Source organism: Poecile atricapillus, chromosome 1, assembly GCF_030490865.1.
Source record: "Poecile atricapillus isolate bPoeAtr1 chromosome 1, bPoeAtr1.hap1, whole genome shotgun sequence".
NCBI classification, from domain to species: Eukaryota; Metazoa; Chordata; class Aves; order Passeriformes; family Paridae; genus Poecile; species Poecile atricapillus.
In genome coordinates, this window is record NC_081249.1 from 107,088,719 (window position 1) to 107,107,377 (window position 18,659).

At 41.1% G+C, this 18,659-nt stretch overlaps 1 protein-coding gene across 1 annotated transcript in view; it reads right to left on the reverse strand.

Annotated features, from left to right (window-relative positions):
• ROBO1 (roundabout guidance receptor 1) overlaps positions 1 to 13,080 on the reverse strand; it is a 293,520-nt gene extending 280,440 nt beyond the window's left edge. The window contains exon 1 of the mRNA XM_058856411.1: positions 12,519 to 13,080. Within this exon, the coding sequence (XP_058712394.1) occupies positions 12,519 to 12,573 (55 nt within the window). The 5' untranslated portion in view covers positions 12,574 to 13,080. The remainder of the gene's footprint in view (positions 1 to 12,518) is intronic.
• Between the last annotated feature and the right edge of the window lie 5,579 nt (positions 13,081 to 18,659).

The window sequence follows — 18,659 nt, forward strand, 5'->3', positions numbered from 1 at the left end:
CTAAAAAAAAGTTATTCGATTCAGTCTATTTAATGGAACTTCTAAATTGAAGTAAAAAGTATGTAGTTTTAACTTTATGGCAAACTGCACAATATTCCCATTTTCTTTTCTGTACCACAAGCTACTTGCTCATTAGACACAAATGGGTAGAAAACAAGAGTTTCTTTGTTTGCATACATTAAAGCTGTAAAACTCATTCAGCCAAACTTTCACCTTTAAACCCTAACCTGATTTGTAACAACATTTGTAGCCTCTAAAATTACACTGCATGCACCCAGACAGAGTTAATCACCCTTCACTTTTGATGCATAGAATAATGATCTACCACTTAAACTTGAGCCCTTAAAAGCCTGAAGAAAACTATGTACATATCTGTGTCTTAAATCAGTAGCGAAATAACAAAACTCTACCTAGCAGTGACCAGTTGAAAAGCAAAACAAAAAGAAACATACAAGTTCTAGCTCATGGAAGTTGTAAATAAGTGCATTTCAAGTCTCCTCAGATGAATTTCTTGCTTCCCAGCACGTGCTATTGATCAGATACCTGGTACTTCTAGGAAAAAGAACAAGTCACAGGGAAAGGTCTGGTTTTATTTTTTGTGTAATTTAAAACTTCATAGGGAAATTTCAAAAAAAAGAAATTTTGTGGATATTTGAGAATAACACACCCTAAAATCTGAGGAGCTTATTGTCATTTTAAATTTAGAATATATTATCAATTCAAATACTGTCTAGAGGAATCAGATTGTATTAGTTTTTAAAACTGACAGTTGAGTATTTTTGCTATCTAAAAATCACAACTATGGAGAACAAATTTTCGGATTTATGTGTTATAATTCCCTAAACACAACAAAAAACAAACAAACAAACAAACAAAAAAACAAAACAAAAAAAAAACAAACCCCAACAAACAAAAAACCAACAAAAAACCAACAAGAAATCAAAGAAAGCAGACAAAAATGAGAAACTAAAATAAAATCAGTTTGCCTGTCTGGGAGCAGGGGAAAGATTGGCTACAACATAAAAGACACCAACAGCACCAACAACAAACAAGAAATTCAATCATACAATCAATGAAAAAAAGGGAACCTAAATCACAGAATTTTATAAACCTTTAAATGTTTCTCATTTTTTAAGTTGAGAAGAACAATTAACAATCAACTGTTTTTTCCCCACTATTAAGGTTTCTATGTAACATCATGCAGAGTAAGTGACACACAACTTGAGCTTTTGCAAAGTAAGATAAAAACTAACATCAATAGTTAAATCTCCTTTGACTTTAAGGGGCTAAGAACTCATCCAGATTTTGTTTTATTTCCTCAGGTCACAAAAGGAACGAGTTGCTGATACTCTTTCATTTACACTAATAAAGAAGAGGGAGCTATTTTTATATTCTTTTTATTACTGCTTAAAAAAAAAAAAAAAAAAGGAATCCTCAATTTGAAACAAGTTTTAACGAGTACGATAAAGTCTGCACACATAATGCACTGGGTGGAGTAAAAGCCCACAGCAACACAGCACAGAGCCAATAATGGACTTGTCGCCAACACCCTGTGATTTCATGACTGCCAGAACAAAAACAAATGCCACGTTCAGTTCATTGCAAAGAAAGGCACTCATTAACTTGATGTGGCTTTTTACTTGACCTTAGTAAGGTGAGTAAAATAAAATTTCATTTTATGAGATTCAAAATGATCAGCTTCATGCCTACAGGAATTGTGATGAAATGACCAAGTGAAATTACTAACTCTGTTTAATTCTAGTTATTACTAGACTGTAGGTCACTGTGAATTTCTAAATGAGAGACTGCTGCTTTCCCGCCTGTATTAAGGTAACAGAGAAACAAGCTCTAAGTGTCTTTCTGGAAACTGATGTAAAATAAAATATAAATTTCTGTCAAAGACATAACTATCAATTCTGAAGACAGTCTACATAATCTCAATGTAGGCTTTAGTCAAATCTTTTTGGAATAATAATCGACTTCATAGAGATTTAAACAGTCATTTCCCACAAAAAAATACCAGTTATTATTCAAAAATCAAACAAACATTCACACTCTATCAATAAACCTCATAGTCAGAGAATTAGAAACAAACAAACAAACAAAAAACCCACGAAAAACCCAACAAAACAAACAAAACCCTCAAACAAAAACCCAAAACAAGCAAGCAAACAAATCAACCACAAAAGTTGCGTGTGAAAACAACATTCACTCCTTCTGGTCACAACATTAAAGCACCAGGTCAACTGCCCTATCTTTGCTGTCCCAGCAAATGCAGAGGGAAAACAAAAAAATCCCCATCCAATATGAAGCACTGGAGGGTGGATGAGGATTAAAAAGTCTCCTTCCACATTATAGTCATGGAAACTACATTAGTATATAAATGACAAAGATGCAAAACTTTTGCTTAGGAAAAGAAATAAAAATCTTTCTTCCTTATTTTCTGTTGAATACACTACCATCCCCTCCCCAAATAAAAGCAAGATAGCCACTAAAGAAGTAAAAACAAAATAAACAGCAATCCAGAAGCCAAAACTGTTGTGAGCAAAAATTTTTCAGCAGTGCATTTTAGGGAATTTCATCCCCTAGCAGGTAGAAATTAAAGTGGAATCCTGTTTTAGCTCCAGAGGGATAATACCTTACTTTAGCTCCCTTTTATTTTTTACCTATATGAACTTGCTGTGGGGAAAGGTCAATTGTTTTAAGCAATAGCTCCGCTAATGATGCCACTATTTGTTTTTTTTTTCACAATTCTGAAGGAAAGAATCTAACACTCGAATACACACTTCACTGGTTTCAGTACTGGCTCCAGTAAAAACTCAAAAGTAAACAGAAGTGTGTTCATATCAGCACTGTAATCCTCCTACAGAGCAACAGCCTTTGAATATTTTGAACATTTACTCCTGATATGACACCAAGCTACATCACCATTCAGCTCAGCAGCTGCCACGCTCAAGAAAGTTAAAGTGCTTGCTAAGCTTGTTTCACTTTATGTGTTTCAATATTTGCTTTCCCTACAGGTAACACCGATTAACATTCATGAGTAGGAGAGAAAACAGAAATCACTATTTTCTGAAGTTTTCTAAAAAGCAAAGAATTCACCAGCAGCAAAATCCCATCCTGCACACTCCTTCCCATTTCAAGGTCTGCATTGCTACATATGCATTTGAAAAGTCACAAACAATTGCTCCTCAAAACAACTACTCAGAATTTCATCTCTTAGTTTCTAAGCTTAACAGCAGCACTTAACTGATCTCTCCTTGTATCAAAAAGAAGGGAAGACTCCATTCTGCCCTCTGTATAAGAGAGGTGAATAAAGTAATGGTTCCTTCTTTCTGCTCTGCATCTACTTTTAAATTTCTCCTCTTAATTTTTAAAGGCTGTAGAACCTGAGCAATGAGCCTCATTAATCACTACAGAATGATTTAACCCAGCCATTCCGTTCCAGATGCCACTCGGTGCTAGAGATATGCTAATTCCTTCCAAGCTTCACCTCCTTTCGCAGTTGAAACCATAATTTTCCACAGTGGTGAAGACAGGATTTTACTCCATGCATGGGGCCTCCTGCCAATCACTTTTATGACTAGCACAGTGCAAGTTTCATTCCACAGTTAAATCAGACCTTTTTGTTCAACCTGTTCATTATAAACACCCTCTCTCCTGCATTCTGCTGCTACAGCACCATAGTCCCAAACTCAACCCTCTCCTGTGCCAACTCCTGCTTTGGGAAGAAAAAAGGAAAACAGTTTGATACTATCCCTACTCTTATTTCCTCACACTATTTTTTTTTTTCCCTTTATCACCTCCTACCATCAAACACTTTGATAATGAAGTATCTGTCAGCTGCAGTACCTAGGGCCTTAGATATATTCCAAAACCAGAAAGCTGGACTGACAAGAGCTGTTTTGTGAGTGGGAGGTGAGGGGAGAAGCATTCAGAATTTGAAAATCCCAATTCTGAACCTGCCTGGCATCCATGAGAAATCCTAGCACAAAGCTACACCAGGTGCCAAGTTTCATAACAGGTGCCAAGAGGTTTTGATAAAAGAAAAAAGCTTGGTGACATTGCTGAACACCTGATCCAAAAATAGTATTTTAGGACCTTGTATTATGCCTTCAACACATAAATAGAGACCCAACTGTGGATTTAGGGGCTTCTCTCCTCATCTTGGGCTTACATGATTTGGCCAACAAGAGATGTCTGGGTTGAAAAGTCTGCTTTTGACCAGTGTTAGTAAAGTGCACTACAAAAGTGGCAAGCTGAGAAGTTTCTAAAAGAATACATACTCAAACACATTTTTGACTGGCTTCTCTCCCTTCACAGAGCTAATGAGGCCCATGCAAATTTAAAGTTCTACAGCTTTTTCCAGTTAATTGGCTCTTAAATCGATGTTTACTACAATCTCGATTTTCAGACCGGCTAAGAACCCACAATGATCCACAAACATTTGCAACTGAAGATAAAGTCAAACACTTTAGGCAATTTAATTTAAACACTAGAATCAAGATTTTCAACAGGCACTACTGATTTTAAGTGGCTTCAAATTTAGATTGTAGGTTCCCAAGTTCAACAACTCACAAGGCCCTGGATTCCAAAAATCTGAGCCAGCCACTCTTTCAAACATTACCATTTGGTCACCATCAAACACCATTTCTTTCTCCCTTCACCTGCTTACAGAATGGAGTCAATGCACATCTTTAGGCCTACACTAAATCCCTGGCCATGTATTAAAACCTGATTTCTAAGATAAAAACTGTTAATGTCTATTATGCTAGTATAGAAGAAAACAGTAAAACTCAAGTTTTCTGTACTTGAATTTATAACCATGAACTGCTCTATGTGTATAATCTTCACCATAAAGGCATTTAAGCAATTAGATAAGAGGCAACAGAACTAACCAACAATCTAAAATAAATACCTTGCCTGAGGGCACGCAAATTTCAGAAGGCACAAAAATGCCAGCCAAGCAAGTTTTAATGCAATGCTAGCATGAAGCAGTTTAACAGTACTAAAGAAATCACAATTCTGATTTATGTACAAGACAGCCAAGGGAGCAGAAGACAAAGACTACAACATGAAGAGCACACAGACTATACAGCTCTCTCAGAGGGCTTTCATGGATGACTCCAGCCTGAACAGGTTAGACCCTGATCCTTACCTTACCCTGCACCGTATGTCTGAAGACACAGGCTGCTCCAAAACTGAGCTTATTCCACTGCTAATTCACTATGCAAGACAAAGAAAATAAAATATCAAGTTTAAGATTTTAAATCCAGAGCTCAGCACAGGCTTGTCAGATGTACAGATCTTTAATCTACAGTCAGGGGTGTTCATATTATTTTAATAATTCACAATATTAGCATTAGACTTATGGTAATGCAATACCATATTGAGCAAATACTTCCCAAGAAAAGGGCAGCTTGAATAATTTTGCATATCTGACTATTCATTTCTTCAAAGAAAGTATATGTATTTCAAGACTGCAGCAGTCCAGAAAACATGCTTGTTGTCTGGTTAAGAATATTCATACCACTTCAATAATAATAATGTATTCAACTACCCATTTTGGTCTAAGCTGAATTTATAGTAAGTTGTACTAAAATTAAATGCTCCAATTATTTAATTTACAGTTATTTACTTAAATGAAAATAAATATAAACATTTAACATAGTACAAAAAGTTCTATGCCTCTCTAGAGGTGTAAAGTCTACTGGCAGAAAACAAGACTTAAATAGGAGTACCTTGTAGAATTTATCTCTACCACCACTAAGGAAACCCGTAGAGGTTCTCTCCTGTTGTTTAGATACAAAGTCCAGTAATTTTTTAATGGAATTTCTTTGAATGCTAAGGAAGAAATCTTCAACAGCACATTTACTATTACGTGAAATCACAGATGCTAATACCAGCACCCTATACATGTCAGCCCTCTGAATGAGAAGATAAATACCTAAGTACCTTTATAAAAATAATGGTTTTATGCATCAGCCAAATAGAGTTATATATATATTAAAAAATCCCTTAAGATATAACAGAAATATATTAAAAATTAGGTAGGAGATGACATTATGCAAACTCCACATATTGAACAGTTACATCTGAAGGTAAAGCACATGCCCAAATTGCACCATGAGGACCTGCACTCCTCTGGCAGCACATCTTTTCACTAAAACCTAGATGGAAAAGTGCTCAAGTTCTTTGTAGGTCTTTGGGTAGTGGTGCTGAAAGAAACTATGAGTAAACTTGAGGACCCGAAATGCTGTTTTCACAAAGACACAAAACTGCTTTATAAACTCATAAAACAAAGGATCTTTTATTTAAATCCACAAGTGCATTTTCTGCCTATTGATAGTAGATTCTCCTTTCTAATTTTACAAGTTTCTGCTTCCAGAAAACACAATTAACATTACTTCCCACTAAAACACAAGGCAAAAGGTTTTTTATTCCCCTTTTCAACACAGCTTGCCTCCTTTTGGTAAGGCCACCTTAAGGTTACACCATTCAATAAACCATTCTGTCCTCAGCAAAGGTGAAATGACTTGGCTGCTCACGGGTGTGAGCAGAGCACTCTGCACCTTCCCCTTGGCTGCACTTGCTCAGATGGCAAGCAGGCTCTAATTAAAAAGACTGGCCTGACGCCACTCACAAATCTCATTACTGTCAATTTATCAATTTTGTTTTAATCAGTCATACACAGACACACATACACACATGGGTCTTAGTCAGAAATTTTCCTAAGCTTCAGAGCTAGAGAGGCAGGGAAAATACCTGCAAGTCTGAAAATAGATCTCAGTATTTAACTTGGTTGGTTGCTCTTATACCCCTCTGCTTTCTCACACCGAAAAAAAAAAACAGTTTCCTCACTTCATTTTCAAAAGACAGGAAAAGAAATAGAATATATTTTCCCTAAGTCCCTATTCATTGTTTTATTTAAGTGTAAGACATTAAGTATGACTACTTACACCTAAAATGGACAATCCCACATAAACAAGCATCTCTCCATGTATGCTGTTGTTTTAACACCAATTTTATCATACACACTCCTGGCCTGAAAGGCCCCAAGATGTTCCAGAACTATATTTTATCATTTTTCATATAAATCTGGTTAAATGAACCATTTTTTTCCTAATGAGCAGTGAACCAACAAAGAAATTCTGACATTCATAACTAAATTAACTCCCTTCTTATTTCAATAATGCTTACTATCACCTTCAGGGTAAGGTAACTCACAGAAATGGCTTACATTAAAAATCAGGATACTAAAAGATTCAGCTCTTTAAAAGCCAGGACTCAAGACCAATGACAGAATATCACAACCCTGCACACCTGACTGAAAACTTAAGTCATTATTAGCTTCCCAGGTGTTTCACTTTTTCCCCCTATTGAGATTATCCTTAGCAGCAAGTCTCAGCTGTGAGAGTCCAACATAGCTGGCTGCATCTATGTCAGCACTACTAAATATTTGTGCTCATAAGACATTTTCTTTCTTCACATAAAATGTCCTTCTACCCACAACAATTTAGTGCTGATGCTAAGCGCTGACACATCAAGCCAAGAGACAACAGTGTATGATTGAAATATACCTGTATGTGTATTAATGTATGCACATCTTTCTCCTGAAAGAAGATATAAAATAGCAAATTATCTGTCCTTAAAAGCATCTCTAGCTTTCATGACACTTAAGAATATTTCTTTGTGGCTCTTCTCTCACCTTTTTGGTCAAGCTTCTCATCACTAACTGAAAAATACACTTATTTCCCCTGTTTACACAATTTATTGGACTTAAAATATACCTTGGTTGCTACTTCAGTTACCTCACTATTTACCTTACAATTTTATGAAGGGTCATTCAGGTGAAAAGCTAGGGAAGGTTATCACCACCAAATGAGATTATATAACAGAGCACACAAATAAAATGTGTCAGGACCTCAGCGTATGAAATTTTTAAGTGCCATTTTGTTTGCTTGGAAAGAGCAAGGTCACAAAATAATCTCAAAATATGAACAACTAACAACAACAAAATGACCCATTCCTAACTATTCAAATACACAAAACCCACAACAAACTCACAGCAGTAACTTAAACATTGACAATGAGAATCTTGACTATGAAAGGCAAATTTCTGAAGTAGAACCCAAGCCAGCTACCGGGACACCGAGCCAAGTGACCGTTATCCACACAGAGCATTTAACAACAACAGAAATACTACACTGACAATTGCAGCAAGTGACCCGACTTGCTAGACCCAGCAAATTACTATTACATTCATTAGGGAAAGCTATCCCATAATGAGACATAATATTGCACTTGTTTGGGATTGTGAAATAGAACTCTTCCAGTTATTTAGGAAAATTAAGTGCCAACCAAAACCAATGTTATTTGAAAGTGAGGGAACAGGTTCCCCGATATTTTACGTACAACTGTAGATTTTTCTGTCATGAATTTCTACATATTTTCTCTTTCCACCTTCTAATGAAAACTAAATTTGTTTTGATTCCTTACAAAATCTTTTTGACAATCACTTCCAAAGCATTTTATGTTACAGCATTGTTTGGTAAAGGTATTTGATGTCTAATATTAACATGGTAAGACTGCTACCCAAGCGTCACTAGTTCCTGATAATATTTGTGATGGCTCGTCTATCTTTGTAAATACAATCAAAACCTTTAACATGTAGATCCAGGAGTATCCTTCACATAAATTCATGTTTCCCAATAAACTCTTATGGGCAGTTCACGTGATTCCCCCAAAATTCAGTATCCTAAACAGATGATCCCCACTAATGAAGTTACTCTGTAACTTCAACAAAAAAACATCTGACAAGCAACACTGAGTCCAATGAGCAAAAGTCAGCTCGAGTGTTCTTCTGGTTTAAACTAAGTTAATTGCCAGGAAATAGGGGAAAAAAAAAAAAAAAAGTGTCTATTTATAGCTGAAAGATAACAAAATTCACACATAAATTGAAAAAAAAAGACGTTTGCTCTCCACAGATACTATCAGTACTCATAAGGATAAGTGGCTTTGAATCAAACACTTGGATACTTGGAGAATATTTCATCACAAGTAAGGAATTATCAATTTTACAGCATGTGGTTATTTCTTTGATAGCTTGAAGTCTTCAAACACAATACAAGTGGGGCCAGCTTCTCCAGCTCTAAGCAGCTGGCTCAATTTTTCTTAGTCTCCCAGCAAAATTACTTAGAACAGCACACAGTGCATTAGGGATAGGTGAAAAGTATAATTTTTTTAAGTTTTCTTGGGTGACTTATTTGCTTTTACAGATTAGCCACTAAATACTTTTATAATCCTTCTAATTACTGTATAATTTTTTTAAAAAAATCTTTCCTAATTTATTACTATTAGACAGAGAATACATAAAAGGACTAGAACCAACCACTTTCAGAAATGCTCTAGCACTTCATGAGGGAGCTTTTAAATACCAACTTCTGAGGCAAACAAAATGTATCAAGGAAGTAGCTGATTTATTTACTCCAACAGGTAGGTTAGCCAGCTGGAAATAACTCTGGGGACACTCCATGGACACCCTTAAACTATTAACCAACAGAAGATAACTCTCCCATGGAGGAATACAAGAGACAATTTTGCCCTCCACTGGCTAGAACTATCACTGAAAAACACGCCTGCCTCACTGTGTCAGCACTGCCTGCTCCATACAGCATGGAAAAACCTCTGGAGCAAATGTACCAATCCCATCTGAGGTGCAATAATTAGTAAGGGATAACATGGACAGGAAAGGGTGAAAAGGTGGGTGTTGAGCAGATGGGAATCAGCAGTGCAATAACTTGTCAAAATATAAAGATTTCCAGGGAGTGAAACAGAAAAATCACACAGTAACATATTTAGCCTTGATAATAGCTAGAGCAGTGAACACCCATGTGGAAAACCAGAACCTTGACACCAGTTCCCAGCAAAAATGTTCTGCACGTTGCCCTTCAGATAAGTGAAAGCTTTTCTTTTCCAAACATACTCATTTGAGGCTGCTGCTTCCTGGGGAGTGGAGAGATGAAAAATCCATGGATTCTGTAGCAAAGTATGCCTCAGAATGAAGGAAAAAGGGCAGAAAGCAGGTAAATACTCAAGAAAACATGGATACCAGAGAAGTATCCCTTAAAGCAATTCTTATTCTGTATGCAAAGGAGCACTGAAATTACACTGAGAGAATAGGGGAGGAAAGCTGCTATATTCCAATTTTCAACACTATTCAAATTTAAATTTATTCAACATTTATTAACCACAGGCTTACATGAAAGAAGGTACTTCACAGGATTCCACAGAGACAAAACCAAGGTAAAAATTAGGGGTTTTAAATTCTAAGTGGTTTACCAATTACTGCTCTAACAAACACTAACCCACTTACTTTCTTATTATTAATTTTTTTCTCTTTCCCATCCCCCAATTATTTCCCACCTCTCAGCAGAAGTTTCTAACGTCCCATTTAGAGTGTGGCCACACAAGCCATTGATTCAGCAGCGGGTGTAAGTGAGGGAAGTGAGAACCTTCAGTGGAAGAGGGAGGAAAGGATCAATCAAGTTGCAAGATCAGCTGTCAGTAGAACTCAAAGGATTTCAGTGTGGAAACTGCTGTAGATGACTCCTGTCCTTCCTTCTGCACTGCAGCCATCTGCCCTCAAATTTCATCCTGCCAAAGGTTTCTGGTATCTCCATTGTTCCAGACACAAGACTAACTATTTGACCACACTCTAGTTGAGAGGAAAGAAATTCCTCCTGGTGAAGGAATCGAAACAGTATTATTATCTGGAGCCTGTCTCTTATCTTTGTTACTGAGTTTGCTTACATGACAAAATTAAAAGCCTTCATAAAAATTCATGGCTTTTTTCCTTTTCTTTTTTTTTCTCTCTCCAACTCAGCTGGAATCAACATTATTAGAGAGTGCATCCCCATCCTGGGGGGGAAAGAAAATAAATTGAAAAAAACCTTGCATACAACTTTATTGAGCATTTACATGATAAACAGATGAGAGGATTCAAAACTAAAATAAATTAAATATTTTTTTTTTCTTAACTTGGAGTTTAAAACATCCCAATACATGATCAAGTTACAGAGTACACTATGAAGTCAACTTTTCGAAGGTGGGGACGATTACCATGAAAGATTCAGAAAGAGCAAATGGGTGAAAAGGCTCTTCCCCATTCCATTTGTTTCTTCCATCACATGAAGGAGGCAATACAGAGGAAAATCAAATTAAAGATGGCAAGACTGACACAGTCAAAAGTGAACAGGGCGAAAGCTGGGATGCAAAGTTTGCCATTCCCAATGCCACAAGGAGCAAACTAGTACCTAAGAGCAAAACTTTAGTTAAATTTATCATATAATCTAGAAACAGACATAAATTACTACATTTAGTGACATAATTAAGACTTCAAGCTTTAGGCAGTGTACTTAAGTCCTTCAAAAACTTCATTCATTCATTCATTCACTGACCAGATGTCTCATGCTACCATAACTTTAATGGCTCACAGGGGTCCTCTGCAAACATACAAGAATCAGTTGAGGTAGAAAAGTTAGCGCCCAAACCAACCTTGACTATGGCACAAGCATTTACTGCGTTCACTCAGCGTGTGACAAAAGGCGTTCCTAAGAACGAGAAGCAATGCTGCAGGGAGACAAACCCGTCCTCCCTGCGAGGAGCAGGGTCCTTGTGCGGAGGCAAACCCCAACATCCCCCCATGTTCTCCTCTCCGGGAGAGCCACTCTCCACGGGGCGCACGGAGCCATACCTGCCCTCCACAAGGCTCCCTCAGCGCAGCTCTATCTGTAACCTACAGCCACGATAAGATGCCCCAACACACATAAGCCCCGCGCAAACTGTGCCTAATGACCACTAATCCCCCCCCTATCTCCTCGGCCATCGCCCCCGCTCCCACTTAGCACGCCGGCGCTTCACTTCACGCACGTGGGTAAACTTTAATCGCCAAGGTGAAGCAAAACCCATCCCTAGGACCTCCGTTCCCCCCTCACCGCCGTGGTCCCCCCCCGGTGGCGGGGTTAACCCGGTCCGGGGGCTGGCAGGGGGATGCGCCAGGGACCGCCCGGCGGAGGGTGCGCGCTACCCGCGGGCAGCCGCAGCGAGCGGCGGGCGCTGCCGCCTCCCGCGGGACGGAGGGGTCCCAGCCCGCCGCCCCTCCCCGCCGGAGCTCAACACCAGCCGTGGATACATCAATCCACCCTCCGGAGCTGCCGACGGTGGGAGCCCTGGGACCAGGACAGGACCCGGCTCATCCCCCCGCACCCGGCCCCGGACAGCCCCCACGGCCGGCGGCAGCTCCGGGGGCAAACGCGCCCCGGGCGCCCGCGGGGTGGAAGCCGAGCTTCGCTTCCGAGCAAAGGAGGGGGCCGGGAGGCGCGGAGGGGCCAAACTGGGGGAACGAGCGGGGGAAGGAGGTGAGGGCTGAGGGAGCGAGGGGGGGAAGGAGATGAGGGCTGAAGGAGCGCTGCCACCGCCGCGGCCGCGTATCTGACCCGCCCGCCTGAGGTGGTTACCTGAGGTGACACAGATGAATCCAAAGAGGTAAAAGTGAGCAAACTCCGCGATCATTGTCCTCGGCTGGCGCCTGCAAGCAGTCTCATGCCAGAAGAGCGGGGGGAGAAAGGAAGAGCCCCCAGTTGTAATTCCACAGAAGCTTAAGGCAAGCGAGGTTCTCTAATCCCGCCGGACTGCCGGGACGAGCCCCCTCCGGGCACGGCGCTGTCAGGTCCGCGGGGCTCCAGCCGCACGCCAACTCCGGCCGGCCTCCCCTCTCCTGGCCCGGGCTTTCCTCAGCTGCGCCTTGACACTTCCCAGGACTATCCAGAGCGATAGGAGAAAACAAAAGATCCTCGAGTTCCCGCAGCCGAGGTCCGCCGCCTCCCGAGCACAAGTTGCTGCTCCGGCCCCAGACTCCGCTCGGGGCGCCCGGGACGAGCCGGTAACGGAGCGCAGGCGGGACGGGCACGGACCGGCCACCGCCGCCCTCCGCGAAGGCGAGGGGCGGGCAGGGAGCTCCGCGAAGTGTCCCCGCCGAGTCAGTGCGCTCCCGGCGAGCGGCGGGCAGAGCGCGGCGGCGGAGCGGCGGCAGCGCCCGCTCCCATGGCGGGGGAAGGAGGCGGGCGCGTCGGGGGCCGCGGCGGAGCCCGGCCGCGGTCAGGCGGGGCGGCGGGCAGGGGAGCCCCGGCGGCAGCCCCGAGCCCAGCCCAGCATCGCCGCCGCCCCCGCCCCTGCACGCGGGAATCCCACACTCGCCCCCGCCCCAGCGCCGGAGGAGGGCACGAGAGGGGCGATGGAAGGAAAGAAGAAAGAAAGGGGAGAGAGGGCGAGCAAAACTTCCCCGGGCCAACGCCCCCGAGCCACCCACCCCAACCGCCCGCCCTCGGTGCGGCGGCTGCGGGAGGAGGAGAGGGAGGAGGAGGAGGAGCGGCTCCTCGCCTTGCCCCGCCGCCGGGGCAGGGGTGCACGAGTCAGGCGGGGCCGAGCCCGCCGCTCCTGAACTTTCTGCTGTCACGTCGAGCCGCTCGCCTCCGCCGCGGGTTTCCCCTTCCCCCTCCCGGCCGCCCCCGCCTCCTGGCCGCGCTGCCGCCGCCGCGGCAGGTCTGGTGCCGCCTCGGGACACCTTAAAGGAGCCGCACCTACGCGGCCCCCGCACGCCCCGAGCGGCGCTGCCCGGCCCGGCGCATCCCGCCCCGCCCCGCGCGGAGCCGGCGCCGCCTCCCGCCCCTGCCCCCGCCGAAGGTGAGGAGCGGGGCGGCCCCCGGAGCGGCCCTGCCCCGGGCACAGCCCAGCCGGGAGCGGGGGAGGGGATGGGGGTAGCCTCGGGCGCAGAAGTTCGGATTCCCCGCGCCGACCCCCGCCGGAAAGAAGCAAACGCGCAAAAGCCCCGTGCGGGTCTCCGCTGGCATTCCCGGCGAGCGTGGAGACTGCGCTCCGGCGGGTGATTCCTCTGGCCTGGCCGTGCTCCAGGCGTGCACCGAATCTCTAGGAGAAGCATCCTCAGATCGTCGCTCCTGCGGTTGGGTGCACGGACAAATACTACAGGAGCAACTCCGCATGGCCGTGTCAAACGATGAGAGGTGGTGGTGGGGGAAGAAGGGGAAGAACACTGCAGGGGAAAAGGGAAGGTGGACTTAGAAGAAGTAGCACTACCACCTCACAGGAAAGCTCCGGCTGTCCCTAGATTTGATTCATTAAGTTATGAGGATTGAATGAGGCAGAAGAAGTAATTTCATTTCCAAGCAGAGTAGTGAATATATTAACCCCGCTGCAAGCGAGTCTGCAGTGGGATAATAAAACTATACAGAAAGAGTCTTGATGTACTTCCCGTCAGAGGATTTATACGGACCCCACGCTGTTATCAGCCAAACAGGTTTGGGTGCTCACAGCCACCATCAGTCAAACCACAAGGAATGTCACTGGGTTTGCCCCATATTTCGTCCCTCAGGGCAAACTGACCAAAAGTCCAACAACAGAAAGATCCTATGCATTGCACTGAATCTGTTTCAGTCCACTTTTATGTGTATAAGTTCCATAAAGACAAATTTCAATACCATAAAGCAAAACTGGTTTACATTGGGAAAGGAAGCTCCTGGTTATATGTGTACAGTGTGTCTGTTTCAGCAGCACCAAACTGGCAAGATTTTCTCCTAAAACTGAAGAGAATTCACGAACATCCAAAAGATAGAAAAACAATCTAGTGTTTTAACACCAATCAGACATTAATTTTCACCGAGGAAAACGAATTAGTGTCCTACTTCAAACACATTTAGAAAGCAATCATAGCTGTGCAATCAGTTACAGTGAATACTTTTGAATATGAGCAGATTTCTTCAAGCTGTACTTAGCCAACCATTTCTCTTTCTTTTGTGACCTCATGCAGCATTCTGCACTTCATGAAAGAAAAATGTATTAGCACCTCCAGAGTTACAACCACACTGCAAAAACAGTGAAAAGGCCTGAGATTATCCTTGAATCCTAGTGAGAAGTTAGAGATTTCAATAAATTAGATTTGGGCTTGCTCTTTTATAATTGATTAAATAAACAGGAGTCCCATGCAAGGCTGTAAATGGGCCTGAAGAGTACGTTTATTTCACCTGTGTTCTCAGAGAGGGTCAAATATAACTAAGACCCCAACTCTTCTGTTTCTCATGACTAGAATTTCATACTGTATTTAGGTAATCTGTCCCAGTTACTATATGGTCAGATTTAATTTTTTTAAGCCTAGACTAAATAGTCTTCTGGAAGAAAACACACTACCATCACCACCAACAACATTTTGAAGACCATTTTTCTTTTATTCCTTCTGTAGTATCAATACTTGGCAGACTGATATTGTACCAAATTTTGAACATATTTTAAGTGATTGCAACTCTTTAAAAAGCAGATCCACACATCTGCCAGTAGGCCACTCTAAAGGGAATAAATGGGTTCACTTATTCTGTGAATGTACATTCACACATATATTTTATGTGTACATGGACATTTACATATACATGTACATTTACTTGTAAAGTGTCATTCTTATGTATCCCTCTGTTTGTATGGGATATATAATATTTCCTCTAATGTTTAATTATAAAACATATTTTAATGCATTTTATGGCATATGTAGTATCTAGAAACGAAAATTAATCCATTTACTTTGAAACTGACAACAAATATATACAATGTATACAGAAGGCAAATAAAACATTTTCCTAATTCCCAGAGAGTTTTCTCAACTCAAGATGAATCTGTTTCCTGTTCATTAGTGCAATAGTAGGTTTCTAGAATCACTCATACTTTTGCTTAGGTTATTTTTTTGAAAGGGTCAGTAAAATTTTAAGTCTTCTGTATGCTGGTTGCTAACATGAAATTCACATGCAGAGAAATTCTCCATACAGCAGTGGATTAAAGCTCTTGAAGCTTGAATGACCTTACCACATGATCATGAGATGAGCCTATGTATAAGAGTTTAAAGCTTTTGTGCCACAGTTACCCCATCTTTAATGAGCCTCTAAGACTATTTCAATCACTAGAAAGAATTTTTTATCCTTTGAGAAGAAGAGAGTCATTCTACTTTGGGTACCTATAGTGAAAGTACAGTAGAGCTTCAAAGGCTTGTTCAATTTGTACTGTCTCAGATACTTCATGGCATAATGTTTAGCTGTCAGTGCTTTCTTACTTCAGAAAAATTGCTAGGAGTGAATGTATACTGCTCTAATTATCTTTCTTAAAATTCATTTAGATTGTAATAATATATAACAGCTGCACAGCTGAGTGAATCTCTTCAAATTGTAAGCCTACAGAATTTCATCAGAATGTCTTGTAAGTAATTGACATCATCTCTAATTCTGCAGATGTTCTTACAAAATGTGTGCTATTAAAACACCCTTATTGTCCTTGATACTGAGACATACAGACATCCATGTGCGACACACACGTATACGTGTGTCTGTCAGAAAATGTTCCTAGGAAAGGAAATACTGCTTTAACCTCTTCACATGTGGGGAACAGTACATCTGTGAAATGATAAAGCAGATGTACTTGCCATGTTCATTCTGTAATATGTAATACCATTTTTAAGAAGTACACAAAGGTAATTTCTGGGAGAACAGAACTACTCTCTCAGAGTTACACATGCTGCCTGAGTTTGAGGCACAGGGCTTAGTCATGAAACCTCCAGCAAAAAAGGTTCTCCAGAACTGATAGTTGTGATTCAGCAGATGGCACTCTTCCCTCAAAGTGACTAAAATCAGTTCTGCCTCTGATACAAGGGAAGATGTGTTTTGAGAGACTATTCAGAAGAACTTGAACTTCTGTAAGTACTGAAGATCCCAGGCACTTCTCTCCAAGGGCAGAGGCACACACATGACGTCTTGGATGTGTTGTGGGGGCAAACACACTCTCTCCACAAGCCTTTTTGAACTTGGAATGACTCTCCCCTTTCCTGATCTCCAAACTACCATGCAGCCTTCCGTTTATCTGTGGAGCTGGCTGCCAGGAATACCTCTGTGTGTACATTACACGGTCACACACGCTCGTGTCTGCGAAAGCTCACGGAGTTTATCGCTCCCAGGCTGGCAGCCAGGATTACTGCATCTGTACCTTTGTTCTATAGGCTACAACTAAGCTCCCATTGACATCACAGAGATTATGTAGATACAGCTAAGTTTCAAAAACTTTCTTCCAGAGTGTGTAGGACACTGTGGAAGTGATGGGTTGCATTATTTAGTGAACTGCCTTAAAAAGCTATTATAAATATTTTTTCTAAGTGTAGGCTGAAATTAAGTGGGAAAATAAGAGGAATTATATATACATCTTTCTTTGTGTATTTGTATCTAAGTATATTATGGGCCCTAACCATGGTAGGAATTCTAGCTAAAGTCAATAAACATACCTGATAGCAGAACAGTACATTATTTCAGTGGTATTTTCATTATGGAAAAAAATTGGATTTTTCTACATTAGATCTAAACAAGCACTGAAATGTTAGAAGAAGGAGCACTGTAAAGGACAGCTGAATATAAAAAGTGCATGAGTAGCAAAAGCTTGAAAACCTACAGTTGCCATGTAATTAATTGGGATAATTATTATGAGCAAACAAGAAATGTTATGATTTCCATGCCCATATAAGTAAATTTCTGTCTCTTTCTTGACCTGTCTGGTTACTGTTTAAACATGCTGTTCAAAGACATTTGTTTCTTGTGTTTGATTGCTTGGGCCTTACCAGGATTTTGCTTTTATTTACATTAATTTTGTGATGTAATTCTTATTTTCTTTGATGTTACTCTTAATTGCACTACTAGTAAATTCAGACTTCCAGTGCCTTTCACTACATACAACATTTAGAATAGTACTCAAATCATTGCAGAGTAATAGCAATAAAATATAATATTTTATTTGCTATGATGAATTCACAGATACAGACCCTAAAGAAGCTCAAGCCTCATTATGCTAGGTGTATAGAAACATCACCATAAAAGATGCTTTCTTCAAAGGATTTATAAAGCATCATTATCAACATAAAGAACTTAAAGAAAAAATCACCACTGGCATAAACATGAAAAATTCCATTGAATTTTATCCTTTAATATTCCTTTATATTAGGGGTGAATGGGTCTTTTCATTTCTGTTCAAAGATGCTGTAGCACATCCTCACTGGGGGGAAAAAAAAAAATCATTGAAGCTATATTCCTTCTGTTGCCCCAGTAGAAAATGCTCAAGGCATATTTGCTATTCAGTCTACTCAGCAGACTAGCTCAAACGCTTTAAAAAAATTATTATAATTATAGGAAATATTGCATAGAACTCCTGCTTTGTGGCTTTGTTCTTGTTAGTGACAAAATGCTAATCTGCTTAATATGTAATTTATATACAAACAACACAGTATTTATTACAAAACCGGTGTTATCTCTGATATTGCCAAACAAAGAGAGACCTGTCCCTGAAATCTCAGTATTTGCTTTAAATGTTTAACAAATGAGCCATTCAGTACTCACTATCTCCTTGCCTCACTATGAGGAGTATGAGGGTGTCACCTAGTGGATTGTTCTGGCTGCCTGGAAGAGAGCTCAGAAGCCAAATCACCCAAATGGCATTGAATGAACTAACAAAATGAAAGAGAAAGGCTTCTTTTTTTCTTTATTTAATTACTCCAGGAATTGTGAGAGCTT